The sequence below is a fragment of the Quercus suber genome, unplaced genomic scaffold (genome assembly GCF_002906115.3).
Source record: "Quercus suber isolate HL8 unplaced genomic scaffold, Cork oak 2.0 scaffold_627, whole genome shotgun sequence".
In the NCBI taxonomy this organism is placed as follows: Eukaryota; Viridiplantae; Streptophyta; class Magnoliopsida; order Fagales; family Fagaceae; genus Quercus; species Quercus suber.
The window spans coordinates 115,608-135,046 of NW_027070069.1; the positions used below are offsets into that span (position 1 = coordinate 115,608).

The 19,439-nt window shown below is 33.1% G+C and overlaps 2 protein-coding genes across 5 annotated transcripts; both read right to left on the reverse strand.

Moving 5' to 3' along the window:
- Positions 1–4,740, reverse strand: LOC111993123 (V-type proton ATPase subunit G3). 4 transcript variants are annotated; one of them, XM_065765426.1, is made up of 6 exons: positions 4,327–4,740; positions 2,838–2,899; positions 2,419–2,490; positions 936–1,038; positions 487–587; positions 1–293 (listed from the first exon to the last, which is right to left on the reverse strand). In XM_065765426.1, the coding sequence occupies exons 4-6, from the start codon at positions 1,021–1,023 to the stop codon at positions 150–152; spliced, it is 333 nt and encodes a 110-aa protein (XP_065621498.1). In that variant the 5' UTR covers positions 1,024–1,038; positions 2,419–2,490; positions 2,838–2,899; positions 4,327–4,740; the 3' UTR covers positions 1–149. The 4 variants fall into 4 exon arrangements, with proteins under 4 accessions (XP_065621498.1, XP_065621497.1, XP_065621496.1 ...); XM_065765425.1 differs by having other exon boundaries at positions 2,407–2,490; XM_065765424.1 differs by lacking the exon at positions 2,419–2,490 and having other exon boundaries at positions 4,327–4,739.
- Positions 4,741–10,275: 5,535 nt separating this feature from the next.
- Positions 10,276–12,951, reverse strand: LOC111993129 (pentatricopeptide repeat-containing protein At2g13600). The gene is given in 4 exon segments (XM_024024997.2): positions 10,276–10,638; positions 10,969–11,929; positions 11,932–12,096; positions 12,099–12,951. Coding segments are annotated over 3 exon segments (1,758 nt in total). The 5' UTR covers positions 12,751–12,951; the 3' UTR covers positions 10,276–10,638; positions 10,969–10,988.
- Positions 12,952–19,439: the final 6,488 nt, after the last annotated feature.

Sequence of the window (19,439 nt, forward strand, 5' to 3'; positions counted from 1 at the left end):
GATGATGAAACAAACTGAATATAAGATAAAAACATAAAAAAATTGTTCACACACTAAAGAATGATAAATTAGAGGGAGGTCGAGAAGAAGAATATGGAGGAGTTATTTAGTCCAAACAATTGAAATTAGTTATATATAACCTTCATGGATTAAGTTGGCACAGTTGTGGCATACTTGATTAGCATGCCAACTATATCTGATGAGACCCTTGCAGCTGACTTCTTCAAGTTTTGAATCTTCAAGTCAGTTTCCTCTTCAAGTCGTTTTGCATTGGATCCAGAACTCCCACTTGTCTGTACAGTTTAAGCAGATAGCTAAAAAGAAGAATTAAAGTATGAAACTACAGCTCCTGTTTCTTCGGTATAGGAATTTTTGAGAAGCATATATTGATAATAATGCTGAAGATAATTTGATAAAGATAATGAATTGATGACAATTATTACAATCATTATGATAATAATAAAAGTGACTGCACCAATTATATACCTCAGAAATTGTCTTTTGGTATTCAGCTTCCATATGGGAACGATAAAGTGTTGCTTCCCGATCAGCCTCATCTTTAGCTTGCTTCAACCTTCCCATCTTCACTGAAGAATGTAAGAATATGGAGAAGGATGAATATCAGTAAGGCTTGTGATAGAGAAGTTCATTCATGCAACAGAAAATGGAGTTCAAAGAATTAAAGAGATGGACTATAGTCATTATAGTCTTCAATTTAATTTCATATTCGATCAATTCTTCGGACAAATTTTGACCGTAATGTTAGACGACATGTTGCTCTCAAATTTTCATTAAAGACACAAATTCACCCATTTAAGGAAGGTTACAAACTCTGTGAAGAGTTGCATCATTCATTTAAGTTGCAACCCTTCACACCGCTTTATGATGTTAATCTTCCTAGGCTTACATAATAGACATATAAATAAAGTTTTTACAGCTTTTAGCACTGGCAACTATGCTTTGAGCTTCCTGTTCTGCAGTCAGCAGCATTTGAATGCCTCCTTGTCCTCTGAAGGGATCCATGGCAATTATACAAGCCTAAATAGTAAGAAAATCCTCGTTAGAACTTGAAAAAGTCATACTGATGTACACCAAAGAAATTGACGTAAGACAATTTTTTACGTTAATGAAAAAAATAATAAGCATTTTTAAAATATCATTACGCCTATTAATATTTGAAAATGCAATTTTAAGTAGAGCACAAATCATTGTTACAGATATTTACTAGGCAATATCTCATTTCATGTCCTAGCTAAGAAGTTTTTAACAAATATCTCATTCACAGTGTTTTAAGGGTTTTTTTTTTTTTTTTTTTTTTTTGAGGGGATCCTTTGTTTTAAGTTCAGTACGAAATTATCCTAGTGATCTAAAAGAACATCAACCTTTAATCATTATAGAGCACAAATCAAAATTTTATTTAACAAAGTTTAAACTAGAAATCATATGGTGAGATTCCAGATGCATTTATAATTTAATTAAAATTCTCTTTGCCCAAATCCCTCTCTGGAGACAAAAAAAATTCTTAACACGTTGGTCAAAAGTCAGTCCATCATAGACAACTTTACATTTGACGAGGATGATGTCAATTTGAGTTAGGTTTTAATTAACTCAACCGGAAAAGTCATTTGTCCTTAAATAAAGAACTTAGGTTTGAATCTTACTTACACTAAACCAATTGATGTCTACCAACTGTCATGTGACAAATGCCATAGATTCAAATCTATGAGATATATATATATATATATATTACATTGACATTGCCCAGCAAGCAACTAATTTTTTGCTAGTTTGGTGCTAAAGGCAAGCCGTAAACAATCAATAGGGTACACATTATTAAGGACACTGTAAACCATTTCATATGCTGAAATCCCAAAAAATCACTAGGACAATTTCAAACTGAACTTAAAACATAGGTAATGAGATATTTACTATCTGCTTTCATGTCCTCACTAAGAAGTTTTTAACAAGGGTCACCATCTGTAATACTATTGTAACTCATTCTCTAGCTCTGCTATTCTATATGACCGAAGCTTAACAAAAAACCGCAATGATGTCGAAATCAAAAGAATGCAGAAATATGAATATAGTTTGCAAAATATACATAATCAAAGGCATTGGGAATTCGAAAAACAGTGACAAATTTCAAAAGTTCGAACTGCAAGAATCCCAATCGAGCATTGGCACAGGTGGTTACCAAATGGATTGAAATGGGAGTATCGGGTTAGGTTTCTCTAACCAGTTAGTTATATACACAAAATAACCAAACTAAATTACAAAAAAAAATAAATAAATAAATAAAATAAAATAAAATAACTGCAAGAGTGCATTTGGAAGGTTAATAGAGGCTCTCCATTTTCTTATTTGTAAATTAAATGAGTACCTAATTGTCTAGAATCCATACCATACCTCCTGTCATACCTTTGACAAATTCAATCATTTTCACACATGGCTTGAAGCTTGTTTAATTTATAAACGCATGCAATCTCCCATCTCAAAACGAAGCCAATCAGTTTCCACGATTAGTAACCATGTCCATAACAACATTGTTTAAAGCATGCACATCTTGACAGGATTGAACATGCACTCGTCACAGTGAAATGCAAAGATCATCGTGAAACTCAGTAGAAGGCTATCATTCTCTTTAATGTTGTAATTCAAACATACTAATTAGCACATTTTCCATTAGATATAAAAACGTGGATCTTAACCATTATATAAATTTATATTTATATTTCATGGAAAACTATTTAGAAAAGAAAAGGTAATAATTAATACAGCTTGAAGATTTATGATTTCGTTCATAAAAAAATAAAAAAAGAGATATATGATATCAATACCTGAATGAAAAGAAAATTGCAGATGACTAATTCTCTCGGGAGCCTTTCAAAAGGAAAAATGTCTGGTTAAGAATATAAGTTGGGGGAAAATAATGTCAGATGGGTACAAGAGAGAGAGATGCTATTATTAATTAGCCACATTAGTTTGGTTTGTTCCAAGTCAAATGGATTACATTGCCCACAGTTTTTTTTAGGTGCGTAGTAACAAATATGGCAAATTACATTTTAGATCCTATATTGTAGGAATATTTTCAAAACAGTAATTTTTAAAATATATATATATATATAATCAAATAATTTTTTTTTTTTCAGAAGGCGATTAAATCCAAAAGTTTAATACTATTATTATATAATTTTTTAGGTAAATTATAAAGTTAGTCCCTATTCATTGCACGATATTTTAATTTGGTTTCTATATTTTTAATTATGTTGATTTGGTCATTAACCTTTTTAGGGCCGTGTCGATTTAGTTCCTATTGTTATCCTTTGGACAGGAAAACTTGATGTGTCAAAAAAATAAAAAATAAAAATAAATTACAAAGTTAGTCCCTATCTTTTACACGATATTTTAATTTGGTCCTTAACATTTTAATTGTATCAATTTAATCCCTAACTTTTTTCAAGACTATGTCGATTAATCCCTGTCATTATCTTTGGATAAAAAAGCTGATGTGTCAAACTGAGCAATTTAAAATTATTTTTCATACCACATCAACTGCCAACTATACAGTCAACTCATATTATTATTAAAAAAAAAAAAAAACCAAATTAAATTTTGCACACTTGAGATTCGTATCATTTCACTAAAATCCCTAACTCACTCTCTCTCTCTCGTTAGTCGCAACATTAAATACTCACTGACTGCTCAGCACCCCAGACTCACCTTGCTACTATTCTTCAAGATGCAACATCTTTCCTCACTAACTACGAGTTTCTTGTGGTATTCCTGTTGGTTAGAGTTTTTATTTTTTATTTTTTATACTTCTTTTGTTGTTTTTATATATAACTCAAGTTTTCTTTCTGGAACTCAAAGCCACTGCATCGTATTGACTTGAGTTCCCTTTAACTCTTTGTATATGTTCTTTCAATATCAATACAAATTCTACCGACTTTAGTATAAAAATAAATAAATAAATAAAAATGTTTTTTTCTATTCTTTCATTTTCTTTGAAACCAAACACAACAATAACAAAGAAAAACTCAATTGCAACAAGAAACATGGAGAAAATCCTCATCTTTGCTTCAATTTTCATCACTTTCTTAACAACCAAACACTATCAAAAATATTTAATTTGAAAAAAAGAAAAGAGAACTCAAAATATACCAAGAAATCCACCATTGTTGAGCCAAACATTTTGCTTAGATCTGCAAAACACCTCCAAATTGAATAACAAAACAACAAACAACAAAAACAAACAAAAAACAAAAACAAAAACAAAACAAAAAAAAACAAAAAAAACAAAAGAAGAAGAGAAAAACTAGTTCATACTTGAGAGTTGAGGTTAAGGCTAATGTGAATGAGACCGAGCTGCAAAGGTTTTCCTTGAGATCAACGTTGTTCTGCTCTTCAGGTTCATCATCATCAGTGGTGGTTCTTCATCACGATCTAGGTTTGTTTGATTCTTACTTTGGAGCCATTGTTAGTGGTGGCATGATCTTTAGAGGTCAACTTGTCCGATTGTGGTGGCAAGAGAGAGAGAGAGAGAGAGAGAGAGAGAGAGTGTGTGTGTGTGTGTGGAGACGGAGGTTCTAGAGGTCACGGTGGCTAGGTTTGGAAATGGGGTTTGGGGTTGATTGTAGATCCACAGGTTTGGTCAATGGTGTTTTGATTTGGTTTTAGATGTGTAATCTTATGAGTAGATCACAATGGCTTGCAATTATAAGTAGTTTTAGATGTGTTTGGTAGCCCATAAACTGAAAGAATATATATATATATATATATATATTTTGTACGTTGATTTTTTTTTTTTTTTTTGATCTTTTTTTTTTTTGTTTTTTGTTTTTTTTTGGACAAAGAGATAGAGATGATACTAACTCATGACTAATGAGAGAGAGAAAGAGAGAGTGATACTGATCTCTTTTAATTTGGGGTATTTATTTTTATAATCTGATGTGGTGGTATAGTTGAATGTTGATGTGGTAAAAAATAAAAAATAAAAATTTTGGATAAATTATAAAGTGTCTTTATCTTTTACACGACATTTTAATTTGATTTCTATATTTTTAATTGTGTCAATTTGATTTTTAACATTTTTAAGGTTGTGTTGATTTAGTCCCTATTATTCTTTGGATGAAAAAAACTAATGTGTCAAATAGAACAAAAAAAAAATTTACCACTTCAACAGGCAATTGTACCACCATGTCAGATAATAAAAATAAAAATAAATAACCTAAATTAAAAGAAATTATTATCTCTCTCTCTCTCTCTCTCTGTCTCTCTCTCTCTCTCATTAGTCACGAGTTAGTATATCAACGGCCAACTGTACCACCATATCAAATTATAAAAATTAATAAATAAATAACCCAAATTAAAAGAGATTAGTATTACTCTCTCTCTCTTATTAGTCACAAGTTAGTATCATCTCCATCTCTTTGCCAAAAAAAAAATCAACTTACAATATATTTTTGAATAAAGTTTCTCTCCAAACTAGTTTGGAGAGAAACTTTTCAATTTTCTCATATATATATATATATATATTTTGTATGAATTTTGAAAATCTAACTGTTGAATTTCATTTTCCTTATATTCTTAATAGACATATCAAATTTCATTCAAATTGAATATTATTTACTATTCATTCAATAAACTTATTTTTTATACACATTTTTAGATAATAAAAATTTGAAATTTTAACATTTGTTCGATGAAATAGCAATTGACAATTGATCTTCTTGAAGTTTTATATGAATGAAGAATATAATAATAACATGCAATTTAACAGTTAAATTTTCAAAATTTACACTCAATATAAAAATATATGAGGAGCTATCCAAATCAAAACATCATTGACCAAACCCCAAAGATCTACAATCAACCTAAGACCCCATTTTCCAAACCCAACCACTGTGACCTCTAGAATCTCCCTCTCTCTCTCTTTCTCTCTCTGTGCCACTGAGATCAGACAAGCCGACCTCTAAAGATCATGCCACCACTAACAATGGCTCCAAAGTAAGAATGAAACAACCTCAATCAGATATCATCTCCATCTCTTTGCCAAAAAAAAAAATCAACTTACAATATATTTTTGAATAAAGTTTCTCTCCAAACTAGTTTGGAGAGAAACTTTTCAATTTTCTCATATATATATATATATATTTTTTTTGTATAAATTTTGAAAATCTAACTGTTGAATTTTCTTTTCCTTATATTCTTAATAGACATATCAAATTTCATTCAAATTGAATATTATTTACTATTCATTCAATAAACTTATTTTTTATACACAATTTTAGATAATAAAAATTTGAAATTTTAACATTTGTTCGATGAAATAGCAATTGACAATTGATCTTCTTAAAGTTTTATATGAATGAAAAATATAATAATAACATACAATTTAACAGTTAAATTTTTAAAATTTACACTCAATATAAAAATATACGAGGAGCTATCCAAATCAAAACATCATCGACCAAACCCCAAAGATCTACAATCAACCTAAGACCCCATTTTCCAAACCCAACCACTGTGACCTCTAGAATCTCCCTCTCTCTCTCTTTCTCTCTCTGTGCCACTGAGATCAGACAAGCCGACCTCTAAAGATCATGCCACCGCTAACAATGGCTCCAAAGTAAGAATGAAACAACCTCAATCAGTGATGATGAACCACCACCGATGATGATGAGCTTGAAGAGTAAATTGACGTTGATCTCAAGGAAAACCATTGCAACTGAGCCTCAATCTCATCAGCATTAGCCTCAGCCTCAACTCTCAAGTATAAACTAGATTTGTGTGTGTGTGTGTGTGTGTGTGTTTTGAGTCTGGGAGGTGTGTTTTGCAGATCTAAGCAAAAAGTTTGGTTCCATAATGGTGAATTTTCTTGGTAAATTTTGAGTTGTCTTTTTCTTTTTCTTTTTCAAATTAAATCTTTTTGATAGTGTTTGGTTGTTAAGTGAGGAAAAATTAAAGCAAAGATGGGGATTTTCTCCATGTTTCTTGTAGCAATTGAGATTTTCTTTTGTTTATTGTTGTGTTTGAGTTCCTAGAAAATGAAAGAAAAGAAAAATATACTTTTTTTTTTCTTACTAAATTCGGTAGAAAGAGTTAAATGGAACTCAGGTCAATACCACACATTGGCTTTGAGTTCTAGAAAGAAAACTTGAGTTATTAAAACAACAAAAGAAGTAAAAAATAAATAAAAAATAAAAACCCCACCCAACAGGAATTCCACAAGAGACTTCTAGTCAGTGAGGAAAGATGTTGCATCTTGAAGAATAGCAAGGCGAGTCTGGGGTGCTAAGTAGTCAATGAGTATTTGATGTTGTGACTAATGAGAGAGAGAAGAGTGAGTTAGGGATTTTAGTGAAATGATACGGATCTCAAGTGTGCAATTTTTTTTTTTTTTTAAGTGGTTGTATATTTGACAGTTGAGGTGGTATGAAAAATAATTTTTACTTGCTTCGTTTGACATATCAGCTTTTTCCATCTAAAGGATAACGACAAGGATTAAATCGACACAACTTTAAAAAAGTTAGGGACTAAATTGATGCAATTAAAAGGTTAGAGACCAAATTAAAATATCGTGTAAAAGACAGGGACCAACTTTTTAATTTACCATTTCATTTCAAAAAAAAAAAAAAATTTACCCTAATTTTTTTAAAGCAACACTATTATAAATTTACCTATATATATATATATATATATATTTTTTTTTTTTTTTGAGCACCATAACTCAGGCACAACCCACTTGTTTTGTTTTTCTCTCTACATTTTGCTTTATACAAGACCTTACCTATTGGAGAACAATTTAGTGGGGGCAGCTCATGATGGTTTGTATTTGTTGCAATGTGCCAGCCTTTCTCAGCCTCCAAATAACTCTCTTGTTGAATTCTTGTTTGCACATAAATTGGGTTTAGTTTTTATTGCTTTTTCTGCTACAACTTCACCAAATCAATCTTCTCATGTTTGGCACTCAAGGCTAGGCCATCCTTCTAATTCCAACCTTCAATCTTTAAGTCATATCTTTTCTTTTCTAAAAAATTCTTGTAATAAAGATTGTACTATTTGCCCTTTGGCTAAACAAAAGAGGTTACCTTTTCCTTTCAATAGTAAAATGTTTGATTGCCCTTTTGATTTGATTCATATGGATGTGTGGGGTCATATTCTACTACAACCTTAAATGGCTTCAAATATATCTTAATCTTGATTGATGATGCAACCAAGGCTACATGGATTTTTCTCATGAAGTCTAAATCTGAAGTTTGGCAGTTAATTCTTTCCTTTTATACTATGGTTCAAACACAATTTGGAATCAATATCAAAGCAATCAGATCTAATAATGCTATGGAATTTAAAATTCCTGTTTTTTTTTTTTTTTTTTTTTTATTCTCATGGTATTATACGTTAAAACANAGAAGATATTTTTGTTAGTTTAAAATCCAAAACTTTTCCCTAAAAAATAAAAGTTTAAAATTCAAATTAGAGTTTTAAAATGGTATCAATTTAAACCCTTCAATCAAATCCGAAAGGCCTATGAGTCAAATAAATTTATAACAATTTAAAACTTCAGGATGTATTTGAAACATTTAAAACTATATGGTATAATTTAAAACTACCCCTAAAATATACAAGATTAAAATCTTAAATTATTATCCCAAATAAAAAACTTAAATTATGTATTATACAATTCAAAAAAAAAAAGTCTTAAATTATAAGTTTAACATGCATGTAATTATTGGGCCAAGTAGATCACATTTTAGGATTTCCACATATTCCTAGCTATTTAATGATTTTTATAGAACACGGTCATGCATGTAATAGAAGGGCAAGACTTAGGTACAATACTTAGATTTGTTTGTTAGGTTCTTTTTTTAAATTTTGTCATGTGGATTTTTTCTCATTGAATAGAACTTTATTTTTTAGTTAAGTATCTACATGTCAAAATCTTAAGAGAATAATGAGTGTTCCCTCCTCCCCATTTCATTCCCTCCCACTTAAACTCCCCAAAAAAGAAAGAGATTAATATTATAAATTATTTTTTTCATTCATTTCTATTACATTCTATTTCTTCCTCCTAAACAAGGGCTAAGACTAATGCAGGACAACTTAATTATAAAAAATAGACATCCCCAAATCACAAATCACAAAGAAAATCCCAAATTAGTTGAGAACCCTAATTTCAATTGCTCACCACACCTCAGTAAAATAAATCTGAAATTTGTAAATGAGAGCAGAATGAACCAAAAAATCACGCTTGGGTTGCGGGTAAGGACCATTGTCGACCCACCCATGATCCAAAGACACATATAAAGAGAGAGAGAGTACCAATGTTGCTGGTCTAGGGAGACAGAAAGGGCCGCCGATCTTTCTAGTTTGGGAAGAGACAGGCCACTGAGCTTAGATTCGTCTCCTTCTGGCATGATTTGGGGCTTACTGGCATGAGAGAGATGTTGCTTGGTCTGGGAGAGAGGCAGGGGTTACCATTTAATGCAAGTGGTAGAAGCAACATAACTAGCCGTTCTGAGTAGAAAAGGGCCGTGTAAGTGAGAAAAGTTGGCTTTTTTCAAAAATAAGAACAAAGTCCCAAATGGGTACCCAGTGTTTTTGGTTCCCAAAAGAGGTGCCTAGCAAAAATTTGGGGAAATTGTGTTTCTTTTTCCTAGTTTCAGATTCAGAAAATGGATACATGTTTCTAGAAATGAAAACACAAAAAAAAAAAAAAAAAAAAAAAAGAAAAAAAAAGAGTGCTTGGAGGAACCAAATAGGGCCTCTGCTTTTCATATGACTAAAATATGGTTCCTGTCATGGTGATTAAAATTACAAGGAGAAGAGAAAAACACAGTATACATTTTGTATCCCAACAAGCTTATAAAGGACACAGAGCAGGTTAAAATAAAAATAAAAAAAAAAACCTTAGCATGACATAGGATTTTTTTTTATATATATTTATTAAAAGTCCCCAATACTGAAACCAGTTCCGGAGTGATATAACCGCACTTTGTTTTAAGAACACATAAAATCCATGCATGCCTTGAATGGCAGCAAGAAAATTAACATGAACTTTTCATTGTTTACAACAGAAATTATAAGAAGTTATGGTATTATACCTCTAATTCTCATAAATATGGATAGTCCTAATAACATAATGCTTCTCTACTAGTATGTTGAAAGAATTTTACTCTGCTATTAAAATTTTCTTTGACTCCTGCTACTGAACCTTGAAATAAATTCATTTCATGTTTCTGAACATTCAGATTATTAAATGCTTAAATATATGACTTATGCTCATTATACAGTGAATAAAATTGATACTTCGAAAATATAAAACAACAATGCTCAAAGATATCAAGTAAAAGTTGATAAAATGGCATTTACATTTTCACAAAAAGAAGATGCCTCCATAGCATTTAAGTTCATATTATGAAGTAACAAGGAAATATAAGTAACTTCTTAAAAGTATATATAACAATGAAACACGTATCACAGTCCATTCTTGGTACCTCCCAAGTGGGGCCTCGAAAGTGGTAGCTTCAGTGTGGACCTACCCTTTCAGTATTTAGGAAGAGGTGCCCGCTCTCAAGAATTGAATCCTTGCGCTTGCAGTTGGCAGCCCAAGACTTTATCATTGCAGTAGACAATGCCCTAAGTATAACATTGAAAATGAGACAAATATCACCCAAGCTACATACACGAGTAAAAACAAAAATCCTATCCTTCTATCTACAACCTGGGAGTTATTTATTAAATATCTCACACCCTTGGTGCATGTGATACTCAAGAAGTCAAGGCTTGGAACAGTAGAGAAATACATGTAAAAAGGATTAAGCGATGCGTTGTATTTAGGCAAAAATATAAGCTCATAAAGACTCAGATAACATCCTTTTATATTTAAAAAAATTTAATTAAATTGCAAACTAACCACATTTCATGTCAAGATTTAGGTAACATAAATGCAAACAGGAAGAATTATACCTCTCTAAAACAGGAGTATGTTAAATGACCAAAGAAACTTCACCCACTGCCCAATTTAGAGTTCTCAGAGTGTCCTTTACATCATCAATCCTTAAATGGGAAAAATCTCCTATTGTGAATTTTTCAAAACTTCCCTTAATTTCAATCAGACTATGGCCGGGTTCTTTCCACAATCCACTACCCTTCAACATCTTCCTTGCTTCTGCAACATCACCCCACATCTCATCTGAAGCATACAAGTTTGCCAAGAGAACATATGGTGAACTAGTCATGGGCTGAAGCTTTAGAAGCTGTCTAGCCAAACGCTCCCCAATTACAACATCCCCATGCAAGCGACATGCTGAAAGCAAGCTCCCTAAAATAACTGGATCATGGCCGAAGGGAAATTTCTTTATGTACTCATCTGCCTCAGTTAATCTTCCAGCCCGTCCCAACATATCAATAAGACATGAAAGATGATCTATATCAGGAGTAATCCCATAAGTTTCCTCCATCAAATTAAAAAGAATTTTACCCTCATTCACAAGCCCTGCATGATTGCAAGCCATTAGAAGTCCAACATACGTGACAGAATCTGGCTTTAACCCCATTGCCTTCATCTTCTGAAAAAGGACTAGGGCCTGTCCTCCAAGCCCATGATTTCCAAATCCAGCAATGATGGAGTTCCATGAAAAAATATTGCGATAGAACATTTTTTTAAATACATTATATGCATATTTAATGAAGCCACATTTAGCATACATGTTCACTAGAGCATTGCCAACACCCACATCTTGATACAGCCTTGTTCTAATTAGATAAGCATGAATCTGCTTGCCGTGGCGAATTGAAGCAAGACCAGAACAAGTAGCAAGAACGCTTGCAAAGGTGAAGTCATCAGGGCTTACACTATAATCATTCGCCATCTCTCTGAAAACACTTAAGCCCTTTGCATGATCAACACCATGAGAACAGGTAGAAATAAGGTGTTCCATGTAATGACATCTTTCTCTTCAATTAATCTAAAGATCTTCTCCGCTTCATCTATCAAATTGAATCTTGAGTACATTGATATTATCACATTGCCAATGAGAGGCACAGAGTCAAGTTCACGCTTGATTGTTTGGGCATGCAATACCATTCCGTTACCAAATCATTTAAATTAATGCAAATCTCCAAAACTCCCACAAAAGTAAAACGATCTAGAACAAAACCCAGTTGGTGCATACGTTTGAACACTTCAAACCCTTTTTCAAGTAAGTTATTTTCTACAAACCCAGTTATCAGAGCATTAAAGGAAACTGAATTTGGTTGTGGTGTACTATCATAGACTGATAAAGCATCACTACATTGACTGCATTTCATGTACATGGATATAAGTGAGTTGCAAACATATGAGATGGATGCATAGCCAAACTTCAGTGCTTGAGCATGAACTTGTTGTCCGTGTAACAAAGCCATGAGGCTAGCACAAGCAGTGATAGCACTGGCAAATATGTATTCGTTGGGCACAAGACGTAGTTTGGAAAATAGGTCAAGTGCCATCAAATGCTGTCCGGCCTGGTCAGAACCAGAAATTATAGCTGACCAAGACACGAGGTTTCTTTCAGGCATTTCATCGAACAATTGACGGGCAAAGGTAAGGTTGCCACACTTTGCATAAAGATTGAGGATATGGTTGGTTATGATGGTATCAGATTGCAAACCTGTTTTGAAGGCAGTAGCATGAATGGAAAGACCATTTCGTAATGCCTTGGTTTTGGAGCATCGATGCAACAGCGAAATAATGAGTTCTGGTAGCATTTAGGAGGAGAGATACTTCTTTTAACTAACCATTTACTACTACATCACACACTCACACGGTAGTAACAGAATCAATTCAGAAATAAAAAGGAAAGAGTGGTCGGTTGATAAGAGCCTACTAATAAGTAAGATAGAAATTAAATAAGAATTATTCTTTTTATAATGATTCCGGAAGACAAGGTTTGTTAACCTAGTGCTCTTGTTAGCCGGTTTTTTTTCTATGATTTTTTAAATTATATATATATATATATATATATATATATATATATATATATATATATATATATAGAGGACATAACTTAGGTACAATATCTTAGGTGTTATTTCTTAAGTTTCCTTCTTGAAATTCAATCATGTGACTACTTAACTAAAACATATACTTTCATCTCATGAGAAAAAATTCATATGACAGAATTTTAAGAGGGGAACCTAAGAAATATTACCTAAATACTATATTTAAGTCTTGCTCATATAGAAAAACTAGTTATCTTAGCCTTAACAAAACAACCCTCGAAAAAAACAAGATTTGTTGGTTTAGAAACAAGCAGAGGTTCCTTACGTTGTATTAGAGTGACAACAAGAAGGAGAAGTGTCCAGCCAAAGCACAAGATGAACTGCAAATTAGAAGAAGGAGAAAAATTACTATAGTTTTACTTATGGTTGTTTCTAAAGGACCAGTAGCTTAGCTTAGTTGTACATAATTTGTTAATTAGCACATGTAAGAGTTAGTTGGAGAATTTGTTAGTTGGTTAGGATAGTTTATTCTATTACTTGCTCATATCAATTGGTATATAAAGCAGTGTAATCTCTTTGTTAATTAATTAACCTCATTTTTACCAAAATCTAATTTTTGATATGGTATCAGAGCTCTCTTTCTAGGGTTTTCTAATTCCAATTTGTTCTCAAAATTTTCTCTTCTAGTTCATTTCACAAAAGCTTAATCTTTTTCTTCAATGGCTTCTGCTACTACTACTGCTACTCCTTCCATTCCTATTGCTGAAACTATTACACCTTCATAGGATTCATCCATGGTTGATCCTCTATTCTTGCACCAAGGAGAAAGTCCTAGTATAGTGCTTGTTTCTCAGCCATTGACAAGTAAAATTACCCAGCTTGGGCTCACTTAGTTCAAAAGACTTTGCTTGCTGAGAACAAGCTAGGTTTTGTTGATGGGACATCATATCATCTCCATTAGTGACGTCTTCATCATCAATCCAAGCTTGGATCAGGTGTGACAACATGGTAGAAACTTAGCCAATCAATTCAGTTTCTCCCAAAATTCAAGCTAGTATCATCTATATGGATATACCTTTGGAAATTTGGAATGATCTAAAGTGAAGATTTGCTCAGGGAAATGGCTTGAAGATCTTCAATCTTCTTAAGGTGAAGTATCCATTATTGATTTCTTTACTCAACTCAAGGTTTTATGCGACTAGTTACAAAATTTTAGCCATTTTTCAATGTGTTCTTGTGGGAAGTGTATTTGTAATGTGAATCAAAAGCTCACTGATTTACAAGGTAGACAGTCTGTGATGAAATTCTTAATGGGTTTGAACGATTCATTTGCTCAAGTCAAAGCTTAAATTTTGTTGACAAGGTATACTCTTAGTTGATTCAAGAAGAGATGCAAAGGAGTGTTAGCAATGGATTATGGATCAACCACCCATTTAGAATTCACTGCTCTAGCTGCAAAGAGTCAAAGTTTCAGTGCCAATTCTAGAAACAATTTCAGTGGAAATGGTGCTACTATCAAAGGAAAGGAGAAACAAGTGTGTACACATTGTGAAAAAATGGGCCATACGGCTTACAAGTGTTATAGATTGCATGGAGTTCCTCCTGGTTTCATGGAGTCCCTCTTGGTTTCAAGTTCAAGAACAAAAATCCAATGGCCCATCAAGTTTCTTCAAGCCAAGTCCAATCTCAAGATTAGATATCTACACCAATGCCTATTCATCCCAACTTCACACCAAATTAGTATCAACAGTTTCTGGCCTTGATTAACTCTGCCAATACCACAATGAGTTCATCGCTTTAAGGATCTGAGCCATATATGGCAAATGTGGTATCTTTTTCATCTACTATGGCAGGTATACATTCTTTTTTTTCATACCTTAATGCAAATAAACTTCTCTTATTATGTTTTCTTTGCAAAAGTAGTTAATAGAAGAGCATATGATGATCATACTTAGGTTATGGACACTAGAACCATAGATCATATAATCTATTCCATGCATTTTTTAACTACTATCACTGCTATTACACAAGCCATGGTTAAACTGCCTAATGGGGAAATAACTAGGGTAACTCATGTTGGGATTGTGACCTTATCTTCTCATCTTACCCTTACCAATGTTCTTTGTGTACCATTCTTTGCATTCAACTTGTTATTTGTGAGCACCATAACTCAGGCACAACCCACTTGTTTTGTTTTTCTCTCTACATTTTGCTTTATACAAGACCTTACCTATTGGAGAACAATTAAAGTGGGGGCAGCTCATGATGGTTTGTATTTGTTGCAATGTGCCAGCCTTTCTCACCTCCAAATAACTCTCGTTTTTTTTTTTTTTTTATAATTCTCATGGTATTATACGTTAAAACAATTGTATTTATACCCCTCAACAAAATTCTGTTGTTGAGAGAAAACACCGGCAAATACTTTCCATAGCTAGAGCCTTACATTTACAATCAAACCTTCCATTACAGTTATGGGGTGATTGTGTTCTTACTATTGTCCATTTGATAAACAGATTGTCATCTCCTCTTTTACATAATTAAAACCCTTAAGGGTCTTTGGTTGCTTATACTTTGCTTCTACCATAGCTCATAACAAACACAAATTCTCTCCAAGGGCTAGAAAATGTATTTTCATTGGTTGTCCCTTTAATGTCAAAGGATATAAATTGTTTGATCTTCAATCTCATACTGTTTTAATCTCTAAAGACGCCACTTTTCATGAAACAGTTTTTCCTTATCACACGCATTCCTCAATCCCATCTCTTTCCTCTTCATTTTCTTTGCCTTTGCTCCTCCAATTCTACATATGTTTCTTGATGAGAATTCTCCTATTTCTAATTCTCATACTCCAGATTCTGTCAATCGTTCCTCAGTTTCATCTCCTGTTTTCTCTAAGATGTTAGGACATATATGGATCATGCTAGGAACATATGTCAATATTTTATGTAGTTGGCTAATTCTTTGACAAAACGCACTCTACTTGTATTTAGGTAGATTTAGAATGTATTTAATACTTCAAGGAACAAGAGTTCAAGTCTAGTATTAAAGCCAGGCAAATCTATCCAAGAAACAAGTGAAGAAGTGCTAATTTTTTAAAGCTCGATAATTGCTCGACACCTCTTGACAATTAGGCTATCTATTTAGCTCTTCAGTTGATTGGTATCGCAATCTCGACACCTCTCGATAGCTAGGTCGATCGATTGAGAAATTTTCGATCCCCTCGATAGCTCTTGATAGCTTGCAACAGATAGGCTCGACACCTCCTATATCGATCAAGAATTACTGAGCTTTACGAAATTTAGATTTCCAAATTTGATTTTTGGCCCATGCTACCGTGTATATCTAGGGTTTCTTTTCTCACAACCCTAGACCTATATAAGGCTTATTTTAGAGGCTGTCACATAAAAGAGTACAAGGAGAACATATGCAAAAGGTGACCGATGCCTTATTCTCTCTGAAAGAAGCTACTACGTCTTTGCACCTTAGGGTTTTGTAACCAAGTGCTTCTTGATCTTCATTGTTGATGAAGTGAAGAACTTTGTAGCCAACATCTTCTTCAAGTTGGTCTGTTAGTTACGTACTGGGAGCCGTGCATCTTTGATTAGTCACGTACTGAGATCCGTGCATAAAAAATGGTGGCGTTCATATATTGAAGAGTTCAGAGGTTTTAAAGCGGTAGAAGGTTTCTGCAATGAGTTCATCTACAGAGATTGTAGAGTCTAGAGACAAAAGTTTTTGTACTAGGTCTGAAACTTCTCTTTACTATAGTGGATTGCTTTTCATGAAGGTTTCCCCCTAGATTTTTTACTGTGAAACTAGTTTGTTTCATTGGTTTTCCTAGGTCATCATATCTTGTCTTATTTATTTTTCGTATGATTTTGACATGATATTTATGTTTATTTGTTTTAACAAGTTTTATTCATAATAAATCTAATTAACAACTTGGGTTTAAAACTTGTTAATTCTATCAACCGAGGTCTAAATTTCCCAACATAAGAGTTCTATAATTCAAGTTCATCGTGATCTTGATGATGACTTTCTGGATGATGTTCTAGAGGCACCCCCAGATCCCATAGTTGATCATATTCCTCTTAGAAAAAATCATCTAGAATATCTAAACCACCATCCTATCTTCAGGCTTATCACTGTAATCAAGTCTCAACACTTCGCACTATCTCTTAATTCCATACAGGTACTTTTCACCCTTTATCTTCTCATTTATCTTATCACCTCTTATCTTCCTATTATGAGCTGTTGTTCTATCTCTTCCATTGTTGAACCAAGTTATTACCATCTAGTTGTTAGCTATCCCAAATGGCAAGAAGCCATGGTTGCAGAAATAGCAACTTTAGAAGCTAAAATACTTGAACCTTCACTCCAATACCTTCCAACAAGAAGCCTATTGGCTATAAATGGGTGTATAGGGTTAAGTACAAGATTAATGGTTCAGTGGAGAGATACAAGGTCAAGTTAGTGGCCAAGGGCTTCACTTAGAAAGAAAAGGTGGATTTCAACGAGACTTTCTAACTTGTTGTCAAGATGGTTTCTATCAAGTGCCTGTTGGGTAATGGTTACTATGAACAGTTGGTTTCTTAGCCAACTTGATGTCAACAATGCATTTATGCATGGTGACTTATCAAAGGAGGTCTACATGGTTCTTCCACCAGGCTTTCATAGCAAGGGGGAGCTAGTGTGTAAGCTAAACAAATCACTTTATGGTCTTAAGCAGGCTTTTAGACAATGGTTTGCAAAGTTTTCAACAACTCTAGTTCAGCTGGGGTTTACTCAATGAAAGCAAACTATTTACTTTTCACTAGGCAACAAGGTCATTCATTCATCGTTCTTTTGGTCTATGTGGATGATGTCCTAATAGCCAGGAACAATCAAGAAGAAGTGAACCAGTCTGTGGTACTGTTAGATCAGAAGTTCAAGCTTAAAGACTTGGGTGAGCTAAATTCTTCCTTGGGTAAAAAATGGCTAGATTAGACAAGGGAATTGCACTTTGCTAGATAAAGTACATCTTAAAAGTCTTGAATGATGCTAGTCCTCTTAGCTGTAAACTTACAAAGACACCTACGGAGTAAAACCTTCAACTCAGCAAGTATGAAGGTGAAGAACTCAAGGATCCAGGACAGTATAGAAGGTTGGTAGGTAGATTGTTATACTTAACAATTACTAGACTAGATATTACTTTTGTAGTCCAGAAGCTGAGTCAGTACATAGCCAAGCAAAGAAAGCCTCATTGGGATGTAGTGCATAGGGTTTTACAATACTTGAAGAATGAACTAGGCAAGGGACTTTTGTTCTCATCTAGTTCAGAACTACACATCAAAGGCTTTGTAGATTTTGACTGGGCTTCATGCTCAAATAAAAGAAGATCCATGATAGGTTATAGCATCGTTTTAGGGATTCACTATTTCTTAGAAATCCAAGAAGCAATTAGTAGTTTCCAAGTCCTCAGCAAAGGTAGAATACGGGTCCAGCTAAAGGAACAAAGATAGACTGTCACGTGGTCAGGAATAAGGTTCTAGCAAGAGTTATCATGATGATTCATGTGAAGACTCAGTGTCAACTAGCAAATTTGCTAAAAAGGCACTAAATTTCAATCAATTCTCTAATATTCTTTCCAAAATGGGAATGGTGAACATACATACACCTATAGCTCAACTTAAAGGGGAGTATCAAAGTGACAGTAAGAAGGAGAAGTGTCTAGCCAAAAGAACATAGCACAAGATAAACTACAAATTGGAGGGATAAAAACAATTGTAGTTTTACTTATGGTTGTTTCTAAACAACCAGTAGCTTTGCTTAGTTGTACATAATCTATTAATTAGCACGTGTAAGAGTTAGTTAGAGAATCTGTTAGTTCGTTAGCATAGTTTATTCTATTACTTGCTTATATCAGCTGGTATATAAAGTGGTGTAATCTCTTTATTAATTAATTAACCTCATTTTTACCAAAATCTAATCTTTGATACATTTTTGTGGAAGCAAGAGAGAGGGTTGGTTACTTTGGATGTAAAATTTGATTGAGTTGGATGCGTTTGTTTGTATAAGCTGCATTTTGGGTTTAAAATAAGCATTTGTAAAATAATTATGAGGAGTTATCTTATTGTTGCAAAACGGACTCAAGGTTTTGGATTTTGAGAATGTGGGGTAAAAGTTTGTGTTTAGAGGTGAAAGATAGTAGGATTAGTTAAGTTACAAAGCTCTTTTTTGATAAAGAAAAAAAAAAAAAAAAAAAAAAAGAAGAAGAAGAAGTTAGAGTTCCTTTTAGATAATTTAATCTAGTGCCAATTTGTTTTTTTGTAGGAACTAATTTGAGATTTGGACTGTATTAATCATGTTGATGCTTTAGTTATTCACCTGTGTGATTTGCAAGAAAATGTGAGAAAATAAATAATTCTACCAATTTAATTAGATAACGTTTTAATAAAGTCCAATTTCAACATTCA